Raw genomic sequence first — 26,602 nt, forward strand, 5'->3', positions numbered from 1 at the left:
CCAAACATTCTCAACCAAGTACTTAAAAAAATAATAATAATAATCCTCTATATAGCGAAACAGTAAACTGTTACTGAACTATAAAAATTCCCAAAATGAACGAAAAAAATATCAAAACTAAAAATATGACAATGCCCAAAATGTGTTTTCAGAAAAATTACTAAAATATGACATTTTCCTATTTTTTGTAATCTTTTCTTGGTCACCAATATCCCACTGTATAGGAATGCTAGCAGCATGTGTACCATGTGTGTTACAGAGTGAAGGTATGTTCCCCCAGTCAGTAAACGCTGCGTACATGAGCAGCGTCCAGATGTTACAGGATAGTACTATGTGTTAACTGGCACCCGCGGCTTCCCTGCAGAGAGGGACATACGGCGCATCTTTCCAGACCGTAGGATGTCAATTTATCTTGCGGAGTCGCAAGTCTCCGCAAGATACATTTCACCAGTGCAATGTATTGGGCGCGATGATTCTGCACAGTTCAATGAACACATGCAGAATCACCTGCATTCAATAGCCGGCAGCGTTTTAGATGAAGCGGACACTTGCTGAGTCCAAAGCGCTGCTGATTACCGACCGTGGGGACGTAGCCTAAGGCTTTATTCACACATTCATATTTATCAGTATTTGTATTCCAGAACCAGGAGTGTTTCCTTAACACACAACAGGTGTCAGTCTTTTTATTATAGTTTTCTCTGTAAAGTTCCACTCCTGGTTTTGGCATAAAAATACTGACGCAATACTGATCAAACACTAGTGTGTGAACAAGCCCTAACATCTCAGTCACAAATGAAAAAAAAGCCGGAATAGCCCTTGCAAAGTTATGTTTTTTCATAGTACATAGAAGTAAATAGTTTGATTGACCCAAGATGATCTATCTCTTAAAAAGATTTAAAGAAATAGAAAAACAAATCTTTTATTTTTTCATAGTCAAACACTACATGGCAAAAGCCAATTAAAAGAAAAGCACCACCAAGCTTACCCTAATTTCATGACCAATATTCATCATTAACCTCTACATGACCACGACTAAGTCAATATCGCTTTAGATGGCCATTTTTTGGTACATCTATATTATACAGGCCAGTATAATGGTACGTTCTGAAATCACAGAATATCAATGCGTTTAATTATATTTTCATGGTCAAGTAGAGAGTTGTGTCGCAGGTTACCAAGTGCTATGCTCATATCATATGTCAAGGTAAACGACCATACAGTATGTCTAGGGTCACCACAAGTAGCCTTTACATGGCCATATACAGGGTTATTGGGCAGTGGTCACTTCCCATGGCTTTGCTCCTGATCTTGCTGTCACACAAGGTTGGAAGCAAAGCTTTTGACAGGACAAAGTAATCCAGTCTCCAGCCAACATTCTTGCCCCGAGCATTCATCATGTAAGTCCAAAAGGTGTACGCATACTGCTTGTCGGGGTACAGCTGTCGAAAGCTGTCTATGAAGCCTTCATCTAGCAGTGCTCCGAATCCCTCTCTCTCCTGGGGAGTGAATCCAGGGGTTTTCTTGTTGGTTTTGGGGTTCTTTAAGTCAATCTCCTGATGTGCAACATTTAAGTCACCGCACAAGATGAGTGGCTTTTTGCTGTCTAATCCCTTTAAATACGCACGGAAGTCTACATCCCAGCGCTGGCGGTAATCTAAGCGTACAAGCCCGCGGCTGGAGTTGGGAACATAAGCAGCAACCAAATAGAAGGAGTCAAACTCAGCAGTGATCACGCGACCCTCCTTATCATGCTCCTCAATCCCTGGTAAGAAAAAAATTAGAAAAATAAGGTTAGAAACCTGAAAATGAATGTGACAAACTGCCAATACTTTATTTTTGTCTAACCATTTTTGCAACTTTTTAGTGCAAAAAGTGGCAATTTATTTTTGTGGCTAAAATGATGCAAGAGTTGCACAGGTAAAATTGCTCTAGAATGGAACTGAAGTACATTTGCACAAACATTTTGCAACTTTTTAAAAAGTTGTAATTGATGAATCAACACGAAAACATCTAAGAAATTCCATAACCCGCTCACAATGACAAACATAAAAAACAGGGGAGGGAGGGGAATAAAGGTGAACACATAAAATAAACTTTAAAAAACAAGTAAATGGCGAGGGGAAAAAAGTAGACATGAGAAGCACAAATGCAATAATGACTATAACACAAAAAATAAAAAAATGTATTCAGTAGCTTTGTTCAGGATTTGGTAAGGCTAGGTTCCCATTGCGTTAGGGCAATCCGTTTAGCGCTAAGCGCTAGCGGATTGCGCTAACGCAATGTCTTTTAAGGGGTCGCGTTAAACGTCCCCGCTAGCGCAGATCCCCGATCTGCGAGAGCGGGGAACGGACCTCGGGCGCGCCGCGGACGCTGCAAGCAGCGTCCGAGGCGCGCTACAAAAGAACGGCACATCGCTAGCGCGTGCCGAAAATGACACGCGCTAGCAATGCGCTTTAACATTGCAGGCAATGGGAGCGCTAACGGACGTGCTGCACGGCGTTAATTTCGCCGTGCAACGCTGTCCGTTAGCGCTCACCCATTAACGCAATTGGAACCTAGCCTAAGTATTCAGTGGGTGAAAAATACAGAAGTGGTGACGTGTTTCTATTATACTTTTCCACTCCTGGTTTTGGTTTACAAATACTGATGTAAAATACTGACCAAATCCTGATCGTGTGAACGTGGCTTTAGTCTGGATCTCAAAACACTCTCCAACCGCTGTAGACGTGCTCAGTTTATTCTCGGGTTACAGCAGTAACAATATACAGCTCGAGGATCAGCTGAACACTTTTGACCCATCCTTTCACTAATTGGTGGGGTCAAAACTACTGAACACTGGCTATCACATATGACAAGCTTTTCTTTAAAAGTTTAGTTACACTAAATAAATAAATTGCCCTATGTCTCAAAGATTCGTTTTTAGTTGGGATCTTCAAAGTAAACTACTCCCCAGTGACTTGAGAGCGTCAACAGGGTTTAAAATATTCAGACTTTGCCCACATTTCCAAATGTGCAAGCCGCGATCCAATATATCAGACATCTGCATGGAGGAAGTCTAGCCGAAAATTGCCTCAATATACTTACCAATGCCATACGAGACATCCAGAGGCTTCTCTTTGCAAAGCATTGCCACTCCGCTGTAACCCTCCTTTTCATCAGAACAGGCCCAATACTTATGGGGGTACTCCGGCATTTCTTTAATGTCTGCAGGGAGAGCCTTCTCTGCACACTTTGTCTCCTGAAGACAGAGGATGTCAGGATCCTCTTCTCGTACCCACTGTCCAGAGTATAAAACAATGCATTATACAAAATCCACAGCTGGTAATAGTACAGAAACCACAGGAAAAATTACGTAATGAACCTACCGTTAAACCGGCTTTTTTGACCCATGCTCTAATACCATCAACATTCCAGGAGCTGATCTTCAGTGTGGACTTCTTGCCATCTTCAGTGGTCAGTTTGTCTGGGGCATCCTCATACTGGATCACTGGTTCGGCTTCCTTACCTCCCTTCTTTCCTTTCTTGTTTTCAGGTTCTGATAAATATACAGACAAATGATGAACTCTACAGGCTACAAATCGATGGAGTATTTCCATACACCACTTCACCTACCCTCATCTTGGACAGCAGACTCCGTCTCACACTTGATGTCATCCTTCTTTCCTCTTTTAGGCATTCTGATTAACAAGTTCAGACGTGGATACAGCAAGGATCGGAGCGTCTTTGCACCTGTTCAAAAGTAAATAATGCTGTATGTCAAGGATGACACTGGTGGTGGAGTCACGCATATCCCAAAGCTGCCACCAGTTTGTCACGGGACGCAAATCTGCTGCCTCCAATCGTCAAGTCAATTACGCATTGGACTGACGAGTGATGGATGAGGCCGCTTCCTCTACTAGGCCGGTTATTGGGGAACTACACCTCCTATTCCAGCTCGTGTGAAAAATAGTGCGTGTGTGTGTGTGTGTGTGTACCCCACCCCAGTACGGTCACCACCAACTCCACAATAAGTACTAGCAGTTACCACCAACCGTTTATACAGGCCGATTGGACACCCATTACAGGTAGCATATGGCTTCAGGGGTGCGGTTTACAGGGCAAGAAGAACAAAGCTGTAAAACTTTTATGTTTAATCCGGAAAGGTGGTGTTTATTACATATTATAAAACGATGTTACAAAATGGAAACAAAACAATACAGCATATGCAATTGCATAAAATAAAAAGGAATAATGAAAGAGAAGTACTAAACCTGATGGTGCAGAAAAGGATCTTATCTTTATGGAGGGGAGTGCTCCGAATAGGAAAATGGAACACTCTCACAGTGAACTGTGTCTTCCAGAAAAATGAACAATGGGACAACCACAAACTCTGTTTTTTATTAGATCAAGGTTATGCCCACATACATCCACTTAATGAGCTCATACGGGGGGCTGGTCGTGAGATGTGCTAGGTCTTTTAGAAGTTTATGAGAACCCAAACTCTCAGGATATTTTCTTCCCTGGAGGTCTCAAGCTGTAGATATTGTCATCATGTTTCTTATTGTGATTTTACTTTTCTATAGAGATGAAACATGGCATGGATAGCATCACATCCACTGGTTCCGACAATACGTTGGAGGGGTTAGAATGGTCTTACGGTGATGTGAGTGAATGTGTTGTTTGTCCCTTTGCTATGAGACCGAAAATATATCTCCCATAAATATCAGATTGATATCTGATTGCAAATCTCAATGTTCATCACTGACCACTGGCCCCAAAAAGTCTGGGGACCAGTGCTTTTACAGAGGAAGCTATTGCGTTGGAAGTGTACTTCTCCACCTCGGAGTATCCAAGTCTTGGTGGCTGGTTCTCAGAACAGATTGCTGCTGCAATTACCTGTTCACAGCAGGAGGTCCCTACTTCACTGGAGGTTGAAATGTAAGCGTTTTCTCACTTCCCCAGTTATAATTAATCCCATATGCTCAATGTGAGGGTGATATGCCCTCTCTCCGGAGATGTCTTTATGGATTTAATGTTCCTCTATGACATATATAACTGGTGTGTGAAACATAAAATACCAAGTCAATACAAGAATGTAATCAAGCTATAATGCTAGGTTTGCATCATGTATCACACACCTTGTATGTAAGGAAAGCTTACGCCATACACACTTATGTCCAAAGGGCTACTTTGCAAGACAGAGGACAAAAAAGTGGCTTATGTCTGGCTGGTATAGAATACTGTGCTCACAAATGACAGAAAATGGAGCAGCGTGTAGACTGTACTTTTTCGTCCCATAGAATCCAGTAAAAGTACATACCTGAAAAAAGGATTTTTTTTTTTTTTTTTTTACATGGAGGTTTACGAGAGATTGATGCCACTGTTAAATAGTCCAAAATACCTAACATATATGTCAGGAGCTTTTCCTGGTGTGTACGCCAAACACATGGTGTGAACATAGCCAAAGCAGTTCTCCCAGTATCGGGAGTGCAGTAGAGACATCCCAGTACTAAGATCAGGCTGCCTGCATCATCCAGAGTCTGCACTGTAGCAGATACCCAAGGATTAGGGTGTTTTCACGTTGCGTTTAAGGCAACCGTTCAGCGGCCCCGTCGAGATTTATGTCTGAAACCCCCACAAAATGGGTTCCAGACGCATGCGTAGACGAGACCATAGACTATAATGGTGCCAACTGAACAAACGTGCTCTCTTCCATGGATCATTTTCGGATGTGTATGTCTATTGGAGACACACTCAGATACAGTTTACTACGTCTTGGTGGCCGCCTCCTGTAAGCATACACTCCCGAAAATTATGCATGTCATAGAGCACGTTTGCTCAGTTGGCACCATTATTCTATGGCCCCAGGCAGCGCGTATGTCTGGATCCTGTTTCGAGAGGGGGGGGGGGGGGTGTTCGGACATAAGCCCCGACGTGGCCACATAAAGCAATGTGAAATCACCCTAATAATACATCTACCCACAACCTTCTTCCTCCATACTGAGGGATCCTGAGCTCTATAAAGTATAATCTGGAGATTGCAGAAAGAAAATAGGGACATTTACTAAGGCTGTTGTTTCTACATGATTGGCTGCAGCGGTCATTTGCCTGTCCCCACCAGAAGTGGAGGCTCAGAGACGGTCAAAGGACCCTGGCAGTGCTACGGAAGGCAGAGGAGGTATATGTAATGCTTTATGTTTCAGATGGTGCTCGGTCCACTTATAGAAAAATATAAAGGGTGTAAACAACCTCATTGAGGGGCTTCTCATAGCCAGTTACTATAGCATGCTTGATAGAGACTGTCAGTGAATTCATGCAGCCGAAACCACGGGTGATGTGACCCAGCTGGCGGCGTGATTGGAATGTTTTACTCCTTGGCCAGGTTCACCCAAAATAACATTGGACTAGTCACATCTACCCCCATAGTCCCCAGACGCCACCATACTGCCTGCAATCACACAGCGAGGCTCAGATCTGCACGACCAGCGTGGATATAGTCACAGGTTCCCTTTAAATGACCTACTGTGCAGATTGCAATATCCACCGTGTGTGTGTGTGGAATCATCATTGTCACTAGTGATGAGCGAGTATACTCGAGATTTCCTGAGCACGCTCGGGTGGTCTCACAGTATTTCGGCGTGCTCGGATTTAGTTTCTGTCTCCGCATCTGCATGATTTGCGGCTGCTGGACAGCTTGACCACACGCAGGGATTGCCTGTTTGTTAGGGAACCCCCACATGTATTCAGGCTGTTTAGCAGCCGCAAATCATGCAGCTGCGGAGACAGAAACGAAATCCGAGCATGCCAAAATACTCGGAGACCACCCGAGCATGCTCAGGGAAACCCGAGTAACGAGCACACTCGCTCACACTAGCTGTCACTCCGGCAATGGAGGGAAATATCCTATGTAAGGTGTGTGGAAACCCTGGGATAACCCCCACACCAATGCACACAACTGAAGGGTCCCATCACACCACACTAAGCAGGGGTCTGCAAAACTGGAGGATTCATATTGGAAAATGGCCAAGAAATTGCTAAATGAAAACCCCCTGAGATCCCCGTAAGCGGTGTCCGCCATTGCCCTGTCACTATGGATGACAGATGTAGGAGCATAGTCCCTACAGAACACGCCCGGTACATACGTGCACACACCGAACACGGGGACGATCCACACAAAGACACGGGAGGAGAAGCTCCACACGAGGCTGCCCGGAAACACGTCGTGGGAAGCGGGACACAACAGAAGCACGTGGTGCTGCCGGCGGCGGGAAGGGCGGAGCTTCCGAGTGCAGGTACCGTACACGTGTGGCGACCGGGGACTCGGGGAGAGGACCCCACTACCGCGGTGTCCGTGTTTATTAATGGCGGCAGCTATTCCTGTATCTTCTCCCAGCGGGTATACGGTGCAGAATGTACTGTGTGCCCATGGGAATGGGGTGCCTGCACTGATGGCGCTCAGGCCTGCGCTATTGCCACACGGTGCAGAAGTGGCGGGCACCTATACAAGGCCATTGGGAGCACGAGCAGGGGTCCCTTTAGCCCATATGTGAAGCCCTCTGCTGGCCACTCTTGGCTACTACACCAAAAAGTTCTGACAATTCCTGTCAGAGGTTTTCCACTACTGGACTTTCCTTTCTGAATCTCTATAAAGTGCATAATAAAAAAGAAAGTGTACTCCTCTCCTGAACAGGCATACTAAAGGCTGCAGCCAGTCAATGGTCACTGATTGTCTGCAGCGTTATGTGACAATGTCATGTGACCCGTGAGGGGGATAAGGCACCAACCTTGGAGGAGCTCCACTGGTGCGGGAGGTAATTATATAGGTTTCTTTTTTTTTATTAACAGTCTAGTCTGAATGTGGCCGCCGGCAGATGGCATACCGGCGGACCGCCCTCTCCGCACACAGTGCACGTCCTCTGAGGATTCACAGCTCTGCAGTCACAGCCTAAGGCTACGTTCACACGATCCGTTTTTCACTGCGGATTTTTCCGGTCCTTTTTCGGGGAAATCCGCAGTGGAAAACGGCGGTGCTTCTCTCGGCGGATTTGTGTCCTTTTTCTTCTGCGGATTCCACTGCGGGTTTCCAACTGCAGTTTCCTATTGGTGCTGTTGGAAACCCGCAGCGGAATCCGCTGAAAGAATTGACATGGTACTTCTTTTTTCCGTTGGCAAATCCGCGCGGATTTTCCAGCGAAAAAAAGGATCGTCGGCACAGCGGGTTTTGTTTTCCATAGGGTAACATTGTACTGTACCCTGCATGGAAAACGGCTGCGGATCCGTAGCTGCAATTCCGCTACGGATCCGCAGCAAAAAACGGATCGTGTGAACGTAGCCTAAGGGTACTTTCACACTAGCGTCGTATGACGCACGTCGCAATGCGTCGTTTTGGAGAAAAAACGCATCCTGCAAAATTGCTTGCAGGATGCGTTTTTTCTCCATAGACTTGCATTAGCGACGGATTGCCACACGTTCCATCTGTCGAGCGACGGATGCGTCGGACCGTCGGCACAAAAAAAGTTACATGTAACATTTTTTTGTGCGTCGTGTCCACCATTTCCGACCGCGCATGCGAGGCCGGAACGCCACCTCCCCGGACATCACAATGGGGCAGCGGATGCGTTGTAAAACTGCATCCGCTGCCCCCGTTGTGTTTTTTTTCACATTATGCGTCAGTACGTCGGCACGTTGCATTGCGACGAGCGTCGTACAACGCTAGTGTGAAAGTAGCCTAAGGCAGGACAACCCCTTTAATGAAGTATCCGAAATATGAAGAAGAGATCGGAGTTGAATATCTGTCACAGAAAAATCTGGTCTACACGGGGGTGATCTATTGAAGATGTATCGGTGTACCTAAGGATCTGAAGCAACCACAAGCAGTGAAAACGTGTACGTCAATTTTACGCTATGTTCACACTGAGGTTTTTGAGGATTTTTTTTCAAACCGAAAAGCCTCAGGAAACTATGGAGGTTTTGGAGGAGGTTTTTTTTTCCTGAAGAAGTTTTGGAAGAGTTTTCTTGCAGCTTTAATTGGGCAGAGTCAAGAGTTTTTGAAGCAATTTTTCAGCTGTCTTTAAAAGTAGACCTGCTCCGAAAGACTCCATGTGCACATAGCCTAAAGTCACGTTCACACGGTCAGTATTTTACCTCAGTAATTGTAGCCAAAACCAGGAGAGGAACAATCAGAGGAAAGTATAATAGAAACACGTCACCACTTCTGGATTTATCACCCGCTCCTGGTTTTGGCTTATAAATTCTGAGGTAAAATACTGACCAAATGCTAATAGTGTGAATGTCGCCGTAGAGCATGCTGCAGACTTCGTCACTGACGGGCACTTTTTAAGCTCTGTGATCCAGCCCAGGGGCTCATTCTGGCACACATTGGTCACAGGGAGCTGATGTGTTACCACCACAGATACTCGTGTTCATTCTCTATTGGCGTCTAGCATATGACGGACATCATAGGAGACTGTGATTTTTACTACATACAGCAACTCAGAAGTATTGTTTATAATACAAGCAATTGCAGGTTTAAGTCCCCAAAGGGGACTAACAAATAAGTTGAAAAAAAAAGGTCAAATCACACACCTTCCCCGGTTAAAAATGACAAAAAAATTATAAATATTTGGTATTGCAGTGTCAGTAAAAATCCGATCTATGAAAATATAAAATTAATTAAAATGATTGGTAAACACTTTACAGAGGAAAGAAAATCAAAACTGTAGAACTGCAGATTTTCTGAAGCCCCAACACTGCAAAAAATGTAATAATAGGCGATCAAAACATCGTATCTACTCCAAAATGGTGTAAATATAAAATTCCAGCTCGTCACACAAAAAATAAGCCCTCACGCAGCGCCATAGATGGCAAAATAATGACTTGTCAGCTTCAGAAAATGTTGAATCAAATTTTTTTTTTACTTACAAAGTTGCTAAATGTTTTTATGCGTACACACTTACATTATCCACCTCTGAGGCACGGAATAGGCTGCGGGGGTTAGGAACACCCAGGTATACTAAATCTGGTATTTTTGTTACAGACTTTCACTATGACTATTGTCCTGGGGTTTGAAGGAAGTGCCAACAAGATTGGGGTAGGAATTGTCCAGGATGGGAATGTTCTCAGCAACCCGAGAAGAACCTATATTACCCCTCCAGGACAAGGTAAGAGGCTCCAGAAAGGGTGACCTAGAAGGTTCCGTATTTTGTTTGGACTATAAGATGCATCGGACCATAAGACGCACCTCACATTGGAAAGTAGGGGAAAAAAATAATGTGTCAAATGGGGGTCCGTCTTTCAGTCTGAATTCAGTTTACCGGGGGGGGTATCTCAATCTGAGCATGCGCCATCCCGGTGGCCATTGTCCCGGAGGCCACCGCATCGCAGCAATGGATGTGCGGGGGCCTCCGGGCTTTCACAAAATGCCGGCGGAGCCCCTTGGCACCACAGAACACCGCCGAACCTGCCACACCAGCCTGGGAAGGGAGCATGATCATCGCCCTGTAGCGTCGGACCGGGACTGCCGCAGAATCGCCCCTGCTTCCGCCACACTACTTGTAAGTATATTCCGACTATAAGATGCACCCCCATTTTCCCAAAAAAGTTTTTGGGAAAAAAGTGCGTCCTATAGTCCAAATAATACGGTATATTCATACATGGAGAAATTCCTGTGACTGAAAATCACTTCCACACAATGAGGTTGTTTGCGGCATGTGCATGGAGTAAAAATGGTGCAAAAATGTCTGCAATTATTCTCTGCATCCGGAGAATTCTCTGTACAGCTGGCCATAGTCACATCTGTAAAATAATACGCGAAGCCAGAAAAAGACAATGGCTCACGATTACCCACTGTATGTATTTTTCTAATTATGAGGTGTACCTTCTGTCCTGATGTACCGGGGTCTGACGTTACTGGATTTCCCCTCACCATTTCCTTAGTGATCAGGCAGGCACTGATGAAGCCTTGGGTTTCATGTAAGCCACTCTATGGGTATTAATCCTGTCTCATCCCTAAATCACTGGGGTAGTTGGTTCTGACATATTAGCCATTGTCCTGTATCATCTGAGTAGTTTATAGAAAAAACAGCCGCACACTCAAGACTTGCAGGTTTTTACGTGAAAGTTGTATTTTTTATTTTTAGTACAGGCATCACCAAATGCTTATTAGTGTTCAGAGAAAATGACGGATACTTTAAGTTACGGTTAACGTTTCGACCAAGGCTGGTCTTTGTCAAAACCACACTTCTAATGGAGGGTAGAAAAGGTACAGAGACGGACTCAGAGCTACAGGACCCTTGCAGACTCCGCCCACTCCGGACTGCCTCTGTACCTTTTCTACCCTCCATTAGAAGTGTGGTTTTGACAAAGACCAGCCTTGGTCGAAACGTTAACCGTAACTTAAAGTATCCGTCATTTTCTCTGAACACTAATAAGCATTTGGTGATGCCTGTACTAAAAATAAAAAATACAACTTTCACGTAAAAACCTGCAAGTCTTGAGTGTGCGGCTGTTTTTTCTATAGACATTGTGACTTTGTGTTCGGCCTGCACCTTTTTTTTCCATGCGGAGTGCACCACATCTCTTGTACTATCATCTGAGTAGTTAACAGTGGCTGATTTTTTTTCTCATATTTCTGTTGTCTTCTTATAGCGTGAAAAATACAGTTAAAGGGGTTGTCTCGTGTTCTTGTCTTCAGGATCACACCGCTCCCCAACATCTCGGCTCCCGGCTGGCCAGGGTGCGCTCCTGCTTGACTGACATTCGGGCCAGCAGCATCGTTGCGTGGTTGGTCTGATCTTTGCGCTTCTCTGATGCTGCAAGCAGAGGCAGCTTTGGAGAAGGGCAACTAAATCTGGCTGGATCCATGATCCGCACAGTCTCAGAGCATTGCTGCAAGCTCTATACAGAAGATGTTATGTTATTAGCACATGCTTGTTGCCTAGTAAACTGGCCACCTGTGGCAGACCACTGAGGGGGCCGATGATTTAGGTAATGACCTGTACATTATAAGATTCAAAATCTCTCTGTTCTTAAGAACAGAGAGGTTTTGTAATTAGAGGTAAATTGCAAAGTTGCTTCTTTTTACAGGCTGGTTGCAATTTTACCCATGAAAAAAGATAAGACAACTCCTATGAATGATACACTCCAACCTGTGGACATTTTTTAAGTCTGTTGAAACTCCAGTGGCTTGGTATTCACCCCCACCCAACACCCTGTGGCACGTTTCTTGCTTTGCTGTCTCACAATCTAGAATTTGACTGTTTTTTGAGGGTTTGCATCAGTTCATGTAAAGAACATACCTACAACTGTGAACTTTTGGTTTTCTTTTTATTGTGAAGCGAACAACAAATGGGACAAAATAACTGAAAACTTCAGTGTGCATAACTGTTCAACCCCCTAAAGTCAGTACTTTTTAGAGCCTCCTTTTGTAACAATTACAGCTACTGTACAAGTCGCTTTTGCCCATTCCTCAAGGCAAAACTGTTCCATCTAGTTAGATGGTTTCCTCTGGTGAACAGCAATTTTCAAGTCTGACCACAGATTCTCAATTGGATTAACCCCTTTCCGACATCGGGCGTAATAGTACGCCAATCGCCAATGTCGGACTCCCTCCCTTTGATGTGTCAATTTTTTAGTTATTTGATGCCATAAATTAAATTTATGCCTATATTTTATCACTTTACTTCACCAACTTAGACCATTTAGTGTTGATGCATCACACACAAATAAGCCTAGAAAAATATTTACACATCTCTTGTAATGCAACAAAATGGGTAAAAATCCAAGGGCGTGGAAGGTGAATATTTTCACAAACTACTATAATTTAGATCTCTGTTCTCTTCTGATTTGTTCTTGGCCAAAAATGATTAATAATCTATCAAAAAACTACTGTGGATAGCAGATTGGTGATTTTTTTTTTCAACAATCTGAACCATTTTCTTTGGAGATTATTGCTCCAGCTGGTATAAATATTTACTCCTGACTAACTCTTAAACATTTTCTGAATTCCGTTATAACACTGCAACTTCTGTACTATAAAAAAGGTTTCATGCCAAGCGATACTGCCCGTCACCATCGCTCCTGTATTCTGGATGTACTCAAGGAGGCTCTTGAAGAGGCGAAATTGCAACCAGAGGACATAGACTGCGTGGCTTACACAAAAGGTATAATTGCAATCGATGTGTGCGTGTGTAAAATGCTCATGTCCAATGTCAACATTTGTCAGATTTCTTTAGTACCCACTGTAAGCACGGCCGCCAATGGAAGGGCATTTGACCAGAAAGGTCGATCAGAAGCGTCTATTGAAACATTTTGATACAGGAAAGAAATATATCTTGGTACCGTCTTTGCCTGATGAAGAGACTTATGTAGTCTCGAAAGCTTGCAATTTGTTACCATCTTTTCAGTTAGCCATTAAAAGGTATCAACCACTGAGGACTCTCAATTCTAAATATTGAAACATTGTGATCGGCCCTGCACGTGTGCTGGGCTGCTAATAGGGACTGCTGACGAACTACACAAGTTGCATGCTCCTTTAACAGCTGTGTTTCGGACTGGATTGCTAGAAGATTGACTTAAATAGGGGAGGCGCTTTTTCAATTTAAGAAATGTCACCACCACTGATTTCCTAATCATAAATTATTATAATGAAGTTTAGAACACTTTTGTGAAAATTATTGTACAGCAGCACCTTTAAAAGGGCTATCAAATATTTCTCTGTCGCCCATGACGGCACCACGGAGAGAGGGGATCCGCCCACCAAGGACAGGAAACCTACAGATAAAAAGGCGGTACCACTCTCCCGCATCAGTTGGTTTCCTGTCCTTGATGAGAGACCTACAGACTTACCAGAAGAAGATCATCGTGGGATTCCGGGGCCAATCAGTCCGACTCAGGCAGCTGGGGTCCCTCTGCCTCGGCTGGTGTGGTGACCCGAAGCGCCACCGCTGGGGCTAGTGGGCCTTTAGGGTGTGCGGGGGAGGTGACATGGAGTCCGCGGTCACCTCCCTAGGTAAGATGCAGCAGCGGCAACATCCAGGGGGGTCCCTCTGTGGTTGCGGGAGAGGTAGCGCGGCTCTCCCCCCTTCAAGCGTCAGTCTGCACACTGCATGGCCAGGAGGCGTGCAGGGACCGCGCATTCAGGCTGCGAGCAAACCGGGAGCTCCGGAGAGGCAGCGTTTCATGTGCGCCATGGGCAGCGCCATCTTGGGCCGCCCGCGCGTGCGCGGGAGCTCCTGCGGCGCCGAATGGCGTGGGCGCCGGCGCTCTGCGAGCGCTTCTGCGCAGTCGCCGGATGGGCGCTTCTGCGCAGGCGCCGGATGGGCGCTTCTGCGCAGCCGCCGGCGGGGTTCGCTTCTGCGCAGGCGCCGGCGGGGGAGCGCTTCTCGCAGGCGCCGACAGAGCGCTTCTGCGCAGGCGCCGGATGGGCACTTCTGCGCAGGCGCCGGATGGGCGCTTCTGCGCAGGCGCCGGATGGGCGCTTCTGTGCAGGCGCCGGGAACGAGGCCGCAGCTATTGCGCAAGCGCGCCACAGGTAGCGCGGCGGTATAAAATGGACCTGGCTCCAGTCATCAGGAGGCGAAAGACCGCAGCACAAGCAGCGGCACAAGCCTCAACACCAGCGCAGAGCGCAGCACTAGTGCAGAGCACGGCACCGGCGCAGAGCGCAGCATCAGCGGCCAGAGCATAGCAGAGCGGCGGTCAGCCGCATCATCAGTCGATTGACAGCAGCCTACGTGAGGCCATACCTGCAATCAGAATGAGTGACATGGCATCACCCTTACCTGAGTCACCACCACCACCATCAGCATCGCCGCAGCAGCAGCAGCAGCAAAAACGGCGACAGCAAAAAGGACACCAGGACACCACCGGTAAAGAACGCCAAAGGTCCCAACATAGCAAGGAGTCCAGTACGGCGTCGGGGAAAAAGACGGACATGGAGCATCCTCAACCGGTATTTATGGGTCCTGGAGGTGGTAAGTGATCTTCGTGAAAGTTAGAGACAGTAAGGGTATTATTTGTCTCTTTTCCTCTAGGGAAAGAAGAGCTTAGGGAAAACCAAGCATAGGATTTGTGCCCTGTGTAAAGAAGATCTTCCAAATACCTGGGAGAAAAGACTCTGTAGTATATGTATACAGCAAACAGTATCCGAGGGGCTTCCCGGGTTTGCAGCTGACCTCAAAACCCTGATTAAGAATCAGGTAGAAGACACCTTTAAGTCTCTGAAAAGGGGAAAAAAACGGAGGAAGACTAAACACAGGTCTCCGTCCCCGGTGTCTAATACGGACAAGGATAGTGCGGACTCAGATTCATCTGACTCCTCCTCCTCCTCTTCTTCGTCATCGTCTTCTTCCTCTGGGGGTCACAGCTGTTTCCCCTTAGAAGACACCGATGGCCTCATTAAAGCAGTGAGGAGCACTATGGGGTTAGTAGACTCTCACCCCAAAAGGTCGGTTCAGGACATCATGTTCGGAGGTCTTGAGCAAAAGAAAAAGAGGGCTTTTCCACTCAATGAAACTGTTTCCGCACTAATCAAAAAGGAGTGGAAGAAACCCTTGAGAAAGGCGTTATTGACGCCAAAAAGGAAGTACCCCTTTGAAGACGAATCTTGCTCCTTCTGGGAAAAAGCCCCCAAGCTAGACGTAGCCATTGCTAAAGCGTCTAAAAAATTTGCCCTCCCTTTTGAGGACATGGGGGTCTTGAAAGACCCTATGGACAAAAAAGCAGATGCTTTTCTCAAAAGTGCCTGGGAAGCATCTGGAGGAGGTCTAAAGCCAGCAGTCGCAGCCGCATGCACGTCCCGTTCATTAATGATTTGGTTAGACCAACTGGAGGGCCAGCTAAAGGGGAAGGCGTCCCGTGACTCCATACTGAACACCTTGCCGGTACTAAGAGGGGCGGCCGCGTTTTTAGCAGATGCTTCTGCTGATTCTATTAGATTGGCTGCCAGGTCAGCGGTCTTCTCTAACGCGGCAAGGCGCGCCCTCTGGCTTAAGTGCTGGCCAGGGGACTTACAGACGAAGTCTAAATTATGTACTATTCCTTGTGAAGGGGAATTTCTGTTTGGTCCCACCCTGGACGACATCCTGGAGAAGGCAGGAGATAAAAAGAAATCTTTTCCTGCCCTGGGTTTCCCCGCTTACAAACGGCCCTTTCGGAGCAAGAGGTTTTTCCGTAAAAAGCAAGGGAGAAACCAGGGAAAATGGGAGGATAAGAAAAACAAATAAAGGGTACCTGTTTAATAAAAACCCCGGCGACAACAAGAAACCCTCTCAATGAAGGTTGGCCCCGGGTGGGGGGGGAGATTGTCACTCTTTCTCCCGGCCTGGGAAAAGATTACATGCAGCCAATGGATCCTGGGCATAATAAAATCAGGTCTAAAGCTAACATTTCTGAGAACTCCTCGTCCCTTCTTTTCAATAACCTCTCCAAGGTCTTCAGCGGAAGAACAATGGGCATTAGAGAACGAGGTCCTAGGACTAGTGGACAAGGGGGTTCTTCTAGAAGTCCCTCCACAAGAAAGAGAACAAGGTTATTATTCCCCTCTATTCCTGAGAAAAAAACCAGATGGGTCTTACAGGACTATCATAAACCTGAAGAGCCTAAACAAATACCTAGAGATTCAACCATTCAAGATGGAGACGATAAAATCCTCTATAAAAATGCTTTTTCCTCGGTGTTTTATGGTAGTCCTGGACCTGAAGGATGCCTATTATCACGTCCCCATCCACATAGATCACCAGAGGTTTCTCAGGATAGCAGTTCATATCAGGGGGACATTACGCCACTTTCAATTCTCAGCCCTACCGTTCGGACTGGCAATAGCCCCGAGAATATTCACAAAAATAATTTCGGAGGTAATGGCTCATCTCAGAGAGCAAGACACCTTGATTGTACCATACCTGGACGATTTTTTGATAATAGGCTCCTCCCCCCAACACTGCAGCAATCAGCTGGATACAGTGACAAGGTCCCTACAGGATCTGGGTTGGCTGATAAACTTAAAAAAGTCCAGACTGGTACCTTCCCAGGTCCAAGAATATCTGGGTCTAATACTGGACTCTATAAAGGAAGAATGCCGTCTTCCAGAGGAAAAAATACAGAGGATGATAAGACGAGTGGTCAAAATACAAGCTCTCCCTTCTATAACACTACGCCAGGCTATGTCCCTCTTAGGATCCATGACTTCGTGCATACCGGCGGTCCAATGGGCGCAGCTCCATTCGAGACACCTTCAATGGCAGATTTTATCAGAAGAGATCTCTCTGGGAGGGCATTTAGAAAGTCGGTTGAGATTATCTCCAAAAACAACTCAGTCACTAACCTGGTGGGCATCACTAAGGAATCTTTCCCAGGGAGTCCCATGGGTAATCCCAATCTCAAAGATACTGACGACAGATGCAAGCCCCAGTGGCTGGGGGGCTCATTTAGGCGACCTAGTAGCTCAAAACACCTGGCCAACATCACTGCGGGAGGAATCCTCCAATATGAAAGAGCTCCTTGCGGTCAGGTTCTCCCTCCAGGAATTCTTGGGGGCCCTTCACTCCCACCATGTCAGAGTCATGTCGGACAACAGGGTGGTAGTAGCATACCTGAATCACCAGGGGGGGACTCGCTCCAAAAAACTGATGGAGGTAACCAACGAAATTTTTCAGATAGCCGAGAGCAACCTTTTATCCCTGACAAGTCTACACATAAGGGGGGTGGACAACTTCAAAGCGGACTTTCTAAGCCGCTCCAGTTTAAAGCAAGGGGAATGGGAGCTAAATCAGACGGTATTTACCCAGATTACAAAAAAATGGGGGGTTCCCAACATAGATCTCTTTGCCAACAACACAAACAAAAAAGTAACCTCCTTTTGCTCCATAAATCCTCAAGGGAACCCGGTAGCCCTGGATGCGTTTCTGATTCCATGGCGGCATCATCTAGCTTACGCATTTCCCCCATTTGCCCTGATTCCGGCAGTGCTGAGGAAGATTCGGGAGGACGGGGCTCATGTAATCTTGATAGCCTTGTTCTGGCCGAAGAGACCTTGGTTCTCTTGGATGAGGAGAATGTCGATATCCGACCCGTGGGTACTCCCAGACCTCCCAGGCTTGCTCTCCCAAGGGCCGATCAACCATCCACAAGTTATGAACTTGCACTTGACGGCCTGGCATTTGAGAGGAAGCTACTAGAGGATAGAGGATTTTCACCAGCATTAGTATCCACTCTCTTACAAAGTAGGAAACCGGTCACGACAAAACAATATGGGAAGAAATGGAAGAAATTCCTATCATCATCAGGTTCCAAAGTAGGAGAAAAGGTTCCCCTTAAAACTGTATTAGAATTTTTACAAAAGGGGTTGGAGATCGGTTTAGCCACGAGTACCCTGAAAGTCCATGTGGCAGCGTTGGGAGCTCTGTTTAATTACGATCTGGCAGGGAATCGGTGGGTTTCAAGGTTTATCAGGGCAGCAAGCAGATCAAGGCCAATTCCAATTAAAACCTCCCCTCAATGGGATTTAAATTTGGTCCTTAGAGCCCTGACTAAACCTCCCTTCGAACCCTTGGAGGAGGTCCCGTTAAAAATCCTATCCCTCAAAACTTCCCTGCTGGTTGCCCTCACATCCGCTCGTAGGATTAGCGACATACAAGCTTTATCTGCTAACCCTCCATACACTCAGGTTTTAGAGGATAGAGTTATTCTCAAGATAGATCCTGCATACCTCCCGAAAGTGGCTTCCCGGTTCCATAGAACTCAAGAGATCTCTCTTCCCTCCTTCTGTCCTAACCCTAAAAATAAAGAGGAGGAAGCATTACATACGCTAGATGTAAGGAGATGTCTCATACAATATTTAGAAGCCACTAGAGAGAGTAGGGAGGATGCCTCTCTTTTTGTATGCTTTCAGGGTCCCCGAAAGGGGAAAAAAGCCTCCAAATCCACTTTGGCAAGATGGGTCACGGACGCTATCAGCTTGTCATATTCGTCAAGTGGAGTGTCTGTTCCAGGGGAAGTCAAGGCTCACTCAACGAGGGCAGTGGCGGCTTCTTGGGCGGAGAAGGCCGGAACCTCTATCGATCAGATATGTAGAGCCGCTACTTGGTCATCACCTTCCACATTCTATAGACACTATAGATTGGACCTTATTTCCTCTTCGGACCTTACTTTCGGTAAAAGGGTTCTGGAAGCGGTGGTCCCTCCCTGAATGTACAATCTATGAAATCTCTCCGTGGTGCCGTCATGGGCTACAGAGAAAAATATAGTTCTTACCGATAACGGTATTTCTCTGAGCCCATGACGGCACCCGTACATTCCCTCCCTTCACTTATGGGTGTGCACGTTAATATAGTGCCATAGTTTATTTTTTGATAGTTTTGATAGGCCACGTGGTATCTCAATTAAGTTAATATAAAGTAATGTTGAAACTAATAAGCTGTTCCATAGTCTCCCATCGTTCTCTAGTAAACAACTGATGCGGGAGAGTGGTACCGCCTTTTTATCTGTAGGTTTCCTGTCCTTGGTGGGCGGATCCCCTCTCTCCATGGTGCCGTCATGGGCTCAGAGAAATACCGTTATCGGTAAGAACTATATTTTTTAATATTGATGATCAGCACCCCCACAATCAGCTGTCATAATAATCTTTATTTTTGTATAGCGCTAACATATTCTGCAGCGCTTTACAGTTTGCACACATTATCATCACTGTCCCCGATGGGGCTCACAATCTACATTCCCTATCAGTATGTGTTTGGAATGTGGAATTTGGGAGGAAACTGTAGAACCCGGAGGAAACACGGGGAGAACATACAAACTCCATGCAGATGTTGTCCACTGAGCCACCGTGCTGTCCTCACCCCAGTCCCTTCCAGAAGTTCCGAAAGCTTGCTTTGTAACATCATTTATATTAGTTTTGTTAGCCATTAAAAGGTATCATAACTACAAGATTATCTTGTTTTTCACAATGAGAGCATTATGCTTTCATCTGGCTAACACAGTACCAAACCCCTTTTTTTGTTTCAGGTCATCGTGATATTGAGGCTTGTCACCTAATTGGTGGTTGGATAGGAGGCTCATTAATAACTTTATAATGAGACCCAAGACATCCATTAATAATAATCTTTATTTTTATATAGCGCTAACATATTCCGCAGCGCTTTACAGTTTGCACACATTATCATCGCTGACCCCGTTGGGGCTCACAATCTAAATTCCCTATCAGTATGTCTTAGAGAGTGGGAGGAAACCAGAGTACCCAGAGGAAACCCACGCAAACACAGGGAGAACATACAAACTCCTTGCAGATGTTGTCCTTGGTGGGGTTTGAACCCAGGACTCCAGCGCTGCTGTGCTAACCACTGAGCCACCGTGCTGCCCTACTAAAATAACTTTATTTTCTTACACTATGTAGGACCTGGCATGGGAGCACCTCTGTTGTCAGTGGCCATAGTTGCACGTACAGTTGCTCAGCTGTGGAAGAAGCCACTTCTTGGCGTGAATCATTGCATTGGCCACATTGAGATGGGGCGTTTGATCACAGGAGCCATAAATCCCACTGTGCTGTATGTCAGTGGTGGCAATACACAGGTAAGTCCTAAAAGGGAGCAATACACATCCAAACATGCTCTAACATCATAATAGAAAAAGATTAGCTTAAAGCACATTGAAAGTGCATGTTTCATCATCAGAGATAACCCCTTTTAGATTAGCCGAGGAAAGCCAGACCTTTTCTCTGCAGTATCTGTTATGTAGCATTGCATGGCGGTGTTTCAGATGAATGGCCTCATAGAATCATAGAAGGGTAGAGATGGAAGGGACCTCCTGGGTCGTCTGGGCCTTCCAACAAGTAATACGTACAGGTCTGAGTCTGCCATAAGATGTCACAACCAGGTGTATAGACAGGAGTTGGTGACAAGTTCTATTCTTTACACAAAGAAATGTGGCCAAATGTAATTATTATTTCAGCTAGACTTTGTTCATTCCTCATTTTTTCCTCTTTTTGGGGTTTATGTTAGGAAGTGTCTAGATTGTGTCTGTACGGTTTAATGGGTCTGACGTATTCCAAAAGAGTGCCAGTAAAGCTTCCATTCAGGTGTTGTATGACGGTATACTTTATTTTATGGTGGGAGTCAATCAGACATATATGTATCTCAGAGGCATGTATAAGCTTTTATCAGGGTGCACAAAAACAGAAGCAAAAAAATGAACATAGTCTATACTGGGGGAACACAAAAGGCTGCATGGTTTGCGGCTAAAAACAAAATAGTTTTCTTTGTTGTTAGAAAAGCACCAAATCTGACGATGTGTCACATACATTGCTCAACATTTACAATCCCTTTCAGTCTGATGTTCGCCAGCATGGTTCTAGCTGCCAGTCTTTTTCATAAAACAGAATTGTAACCAAACTAAGGGCAGAGAAGCATTATGGGGGCTTAGTAGGACTGAAACTTGAATCTTCTTTATATCCATTAGTAAAGGCATTGTCCGGTCTTAAGCTACAAGTCTGCAGTCACTCTATTTGACTGCAGATTTTTTAATCCTCACATCATGTGCCCTGTGAGGAATCTCCAGCATGGGGAGCAGGCGGTCCTGTGACTGCAAGTATGCGATGTGCTTCTTCCTGGCCACGTTCCAAGTAGATGGGCACGGCCTCATTCAATGCAAATGTATTGAGCAAGGCCAACAACAGTCCAGGTGAATGTGGCTGGCTTATGTGTATGCATTCGCTGTGAGAATTCACAAGTCTGCAGTCATACAGAGTGACTTCAGACTTGGAGCTTTAGACCAGAGAACCTTTTAACTTCTTTTTGTCATAAAAGAGCACAAGTAGAACTGGCATGCATTTCACTGTATAATTTAGTGTGTAAATAAACTGTACTAAAGAATAGGAATTCTTAATATAAAGTAAGACCTCGGTCTTTGTCTTCTAATGCATAGGTAATTGCATATTCTGAGCGCCGCTACCGGATATTTGGGGAGACAATAGATATTGCTGTAGGAAACTGTCTAGACCGTTTTGCCAGGGTTCTGAAGGTATGAGATTCTTTACTTTTCTAATCAAACCTTGTCATATAAAACATATTACTGAAAGAAAGAAGATTGTATTATTCTAAACACCCTCAACTTGTCTAGGTAATAGAAAGTTAAAATGGCTGAAATGTCATTACATGCACAGTAACCCTTCCTGGAATGTTAGTAGGACAAGGTGCCTGTGAGTACATACAGTTGGAAGCACCTCTGCTGTGACATGGAGTTAATTTAAGGTACCTTCACACTGAACGATATCGCTAGCGATCTGTGACGTTGCAGCGTCTTGGCTAGCGATATCGTTGAGTTTGACACGCAGCAGCGATCAGGATCCTGCTGTGCCATCGTTGGTCGGAGCATAAAGTCCAGAACTTTATTTCATCGCTGGACTCCCGCAGACATCGCTGAATCGGTGTGTGTGACGCCGATTCAGCAATGTCTTCACTGGTAACCAGGGTAAACATCGGGTTACTAAGCGCAGGGCCGCGCTTAGTAACCCGATGTTTACCCTGGTTACCTGTGTAAATGTAAAAAAACCAAACACTACATACTTACATTCCGGTGTCTGTCCCCCGGCGCTGTGCTTTCCTGCACTGTCAGCGCCGGCCAGCCGTAAAGCAGATTACAACGGTGACGTCACCGCTCTGCTTTCCAGCCGGCGCTCAGTCAGTGCAGGAAAGCACAGCGCCGGGGGACAGACACCGGAATGTAAGTATGTAGTGTTTGTTTTTTTTTTACATTAGCACTGGTAACCAGAGTAAACATCAGACTGCGCTTAGTAACCTGATGTTTACCCTGGTTACCCGGGGACCGGCATCGTTGGTCGCTGGAGAGCTGTCTGTGTGACAGCTCTCCAGCGACCACACAACGACGAAACAGCGACGCTGCAGCGATCGGCATCGTTGTCTAGATCGCTGCAGCGTCGCTAAATGTGACGGTACCTTTACACTAGGTACTGCAAGCTATCTCCAGATAAGAGCAGCCACACAGCATTTAGAAAGACTGTGTGGACAGCAGTGTGAGCAGCTGCTTATTTCAGCACTTCTGATATGTGTAAGCAGCTTCTCACTTCAGCCCTCTTGATATTTGTAGTATTAGATCAGAAAGCTGGGTGGGCAGCAGTGTGAGTAGCCTCTTCTTACCTCAGCATCACTGGAATCTCCAGTATTAGATCAGAAAGACAGGGTGGACAGCAGAGTGAGCAGCCTCTTACCTGAGCACCCCTGTTATCTCCAGTATTAGATTACATATACAGGGTGGACAGCAGAATGAGCAGCCTCTTCTTAGCACCACTGGTTTCTCCAGAATTGGAACAGAAAGGCAGGGTGGACAATCTTGTGAGAGCACCTGCTTCTGTTTCAAAATTCCAAAGGGAGCAAAATCTTCCTTCACATGAAGGGTAGCAAAGCTTCCTACTTCACATGGTCACAAGCACCTGTACTAGCATTCTAGGGCAGAATTATTTTAGTGCAAGAAGATGGTGATCATTTTAATGTACTATAGCGATTACCTCCCTAGTGAAAAGGAGTGTGATATGCTAAGGTATTTAGAAATTTATATATAATGACAAAAAACTGAATTTGTGATTTTTACAATGAAGAATTATTATACCTATAAAAATGCACTTTTTTTAACTAATGGTCAAATAAAATTATTTGTTTGCAATTATACTAATTTTGTTTCATACTTCTGGTTTGTCCAAGATCTCGAATGACCCCAGCCCTGGCTATAACATTGAACAAATGGCTAAGAAGTGAGTATGAAGTGCTGTTCACTGTCAATAGTGTTTTACTATAGTAACATATCAGGGCACATGAAAAAAAATTTAAGATAAATAACCAATGTATTAAAAAAAAAGTACCCGTATTTTCTGGTGTATAAGACGACTGGGCGTATAAGACGACCCCCAACTTTTCCATATAAAATATGGAATTTGGGATATGCCCGCTGTATAAGACGGGGGTCATCTTATACACCCAGTCATCTTATACGGCGTGTGGTTCCCAGGGTTTGAAGGAGAGGAGACTCTCCTTCAGGCCCTGGGATCCATATTCATGTTAAAAATAAAGAATAAAAATAAAAAATATGTATATACTCACCCCTCCGAGAAGCCTGGCTGTCACTGCTGCAAGCGTCTGCCTCCGTTCCTAAGAATTGCAGAGCATGAAGGACCCTCGATGACGTCGCAGTCCTGTGATTGGTCCGTGACCGCTCATGTGACCGGTCACCTGACCGTGACGTCATCGAAGGTCCTTCATGCTCTGCAATTCTTAGGAACGGAGGCAGACGCTTGCAGCGGTGACAGCCAGGCTTCTCGGAGGGGTGAGTATATACATATTTTTTATTTGTATTCTTTATTTTTTACATGAATATGGATCCCAGGGCCTGAAGGAGAGTTTCCTCTCCTTCAGACCCTGGGAACATCCAGGATCGCTCCCTGCACATGCCGTACCTGGCGTATAAGACAACCCCCGACTTTTGGGACAATTTTTAGGGGTTAAAAAGTCGTCTTATACGCCAGAAAATACGGTACTTTATTAAATCACAAATTGAAGGGGGCGTGGCCTAGCGAGCGATGGGTCTCTCTCCCCGCACCGCTCCTACTACTCACCCTTGAAAGCGCCGTCGAACGCCGAAACTGGGCAGAGAGGCACCGCAGGACCCCTGCGTACGGAGGAAAGCACCGGAGGTAACGAGCGGTGAGGAGCGGTGATGCCACGCCGAAAACAGTCGGCGACTGCAGCAGGCGCGAAAATCCAAGATGGCGCCGTGGCAGAGGAGGAGGCGGCCAGAGCCAGCGCTTCATACCGCCGGAGGCTGGAGGTAATCGCCCGGCTGGAGCGGTTTGCCCGCACGGAGAAGGGGGGTGCCCTGCTGCTGGATCCTGATGGGCTTGGAGAGAAGGAAACCCCGCAGAGGGAGAGGAGAGGAAGACATTCTCAGTGAGGTGGAGGAGCAGCGTTCCCCAGGGAGGATGCAGGAAGTGCACAGTGCTGACAACGTGACGCCTGCTGCTAGCCCAGTGCAGGCTAATGATTCTGATGGTGTGCAGCAATTAAACATGGGGGAACCAACACTGCAGGACATTTTCGCTGTTGTTATACACTGCAAATCTGCCCTGGCTGCGCTGAACATAAGGGTGGATGATTTAAAAGTTGAAATGAAGTCCCTTAATTCTGCTATGCGTAAGGTGGAGAAAAGAGTGGAGGTGGTGGAGGAACGTGTGGGCAGTGTGGAGGATCAGACAAACGAACTGTTAAAAAGAGAAAAGAAATACATTCAACGTATTGCAGAATTGGAATTTAAAACAGACGACTTGGAAAACCGTTCCCGAAGGAATAATTTAAGAATAATTGGGGTGCCGGAGAAGGTGGAGGGGAATAATCCCACGGAATATATTGAGGCATGGCTTAAAAACTCGGTGGGAGGCGACGACCTTACTAATCACTTCTCGGTGGAGAGGGCTCATAGAGTCCCCACTCGGCCCCTGCCACCCGGCTCTGCCCCTCGAGCTCTACTGGCAAAAATTTTGGACTACCGGGATCGGGAAACCCTATTAAGGAAGGCCAGGATCAGTGACGGCCTGAGCATAAATGGAAATCGGATCTCCATTTATCCGAACTATTCGGCATCGGTGCAAAAACTCAGAATGAAGTTTGGTGAAGTCAAGCGAAGGCTCCGAGAACTGGACCTAAAATATTCGATGCTTTACCCGGCTAAGCTCAGGGTGGTGGCGTTGGATCGTGCTCATTTTTTCCAAAGTCCGGAGGAGGCTACGCATTGGCTGGATATTAATGCCAAGAAAATTGGCACGGATCGGAACCAATGAGTTTGATACTGAGGATTCGTAATTCCACTGGTTCTGCCTCTTTTTGGTCTTTGAACGTGCTTTGTGTTTTCTGACAGAATGCACCCAAAAGTTAAAGTATTGTGTTCGGCGGCGCAATGAATAGTTCATATTGGTTGCGGTAGGAGGGGGAGAGATGGTAAAGGGCATAGTTCTAGGTTGTATCAAGCGCTCTCAGTTCTCACATAGAGAAAGAAAGTTTGTTTTATCTGAATTTTGTTGTGTTTCAGATGGGGGAGGTTGGATTGGTTGTGGGGGGGGGGGAGGCGGGTATCGGTGGAGACCTGGGGGAGACTGTTCTCACTTTTTATCTTTCTTTAAGGAAATGGGAGGGGATGTTAATATTATAAGTTGGAATGTCAGGGGGTTAGCAGACGCTACTAAACGGGCGGCAATATTTCAGTACCTACTGAAACAGAGGCCCTCGGTGATTTGCCTGCAAGAAACCCATTTAGTGGAAGAAAAAGTTGATATGTTACAGAAGCGATGGGTGTGCAAGGCGTATCACTCGACGTTCTCTAATTATGCAAGGGGGGTGTCAGTTTTAATCCATACAAATACTCCATTTGAGGAAATTGAGGTTAAAATTGATAAGGATGGTCAATATGTTTTTTTAGTGTGTAAAATCTTTAATCGTTTGATTTGCATTGTTTCATTATATATACCCCCGCCATACTCTGGTAAGAAAATTCAGGACATATTGGAGTCTATGAGAGGATGGGATGGGGTTCCTCTTCTAGTAGTGGGAGATGTGAACAATATAGCCGATGACCA

General features: G+C 45.8%; 2 protein-coding genes across 3 annotated transcripts in view; one reads left to right on the top strand and one right to left on the bottom strand.

Annotated features, from left to right (window-relative positions):
- Positions 1-903: 903 nt before the first annotated feature.
- Positions 904-7,489, bottom strand: APEX1 (apurinic/apyrimidinic endodeoxyribonuclease 1). Of its 2 annotated transcripts, none has more exons than XM_077297940.1 (5): positions 7,122-7,489; positions 3,613-3,729; positions 3,366-3,535; positions 3,085-3,277; positions 904-1,762 (listed from the first exon to the last, which is right to left on the bottom strand). In XM_077297940.1, the coding sequence occupies exons 2-5, from the start codon at positions 3,674-3,676 to the stop codon at positions 1,248-1,250; spliced, it is 942 nt and encodes a 313-aa protein (XP_077154055.1). In that variant the 5' UTR covers positions 3,677-3,729; positions 7,122-7,489; the 3' UTR covers positions 904-1,247. The 2 variants fall into 2 exon arrangements, with proteins under 2 accessions (XP_077154055.1, XP_077154061.1); XM_077297946.1 differs by having other exon boundaries at positions 7,132-7,307.
- The window catches only part of OSGEP (O-sialoglycoprotein endopeptidase), a 60,910-nt gene continuing 41,447 nt past the window's right edge, over positions 7,140-26,602 (top strand). The window contains exons 1-6 of the mRNA XM_077297930.1: positions 7,140-7,271; positions 10,016-10,139; positions 13,020-13,139; positions 20,366-20,541; positions 21,892-21,987; positions 23,685-23,734. Of these exons, the coding sequence (XP_077154045.1) occupies positions 10,025-10,139; positions 13,020-13,139; positions 20,366-20,541; positions 21,892-21,987; positions 23,685-23,734 (557 nt within the window). The 5' untranslated portion in view covers positions 7,140-7,271; positions 10,016-10,024. The remainder of the gene's footprint in view (positions 7,272-10,015; positions 10,140-13,019; positions 13,140-20,365; positions 20,542-21,891; positions 21,988-23,684; positions 23,735-26,602) is intronic.

Source organism: Ranitomeya variabilis, chromosome 1 (genome assembly GCF_051348905.1).
Source record: "Ranitomeya variabilis isolate aRanVar5 chromosome 1, aRanVar5.hap1, whole genome shotgun sequence".
NCBI lineage: Eukaryota > Metazoa > Chordata > Amphibia > Anura > Dendrobatidae > Ranitomeya > Ranitomeya variabilis.

Bases quoted from the DNA above. Each gene is read 5' to 3' on its own strand.
- APEX1 (XM_077297940.1), bottom strand. From the start codon at position 3,676: ATGCCTAAAAGAGGAAAGAAGGATGACATCAAGTGTGAGACGGAGTCT. The intron at 3,536-3,612 runs GTAGGTGAAGTG...TATATTTATCAG, and splicing joins GTCTGCTGTCCAAGATGAGG to AACCTGAAAACAAGAAAGGA. The intron at 3,278-3,365 runs GTAGGTTCATTA...TACTCTGGACAG, and splicing joins TCAAAAAAGCCGGTTTAACG to TGGGTACGAGAAGAGGATCC.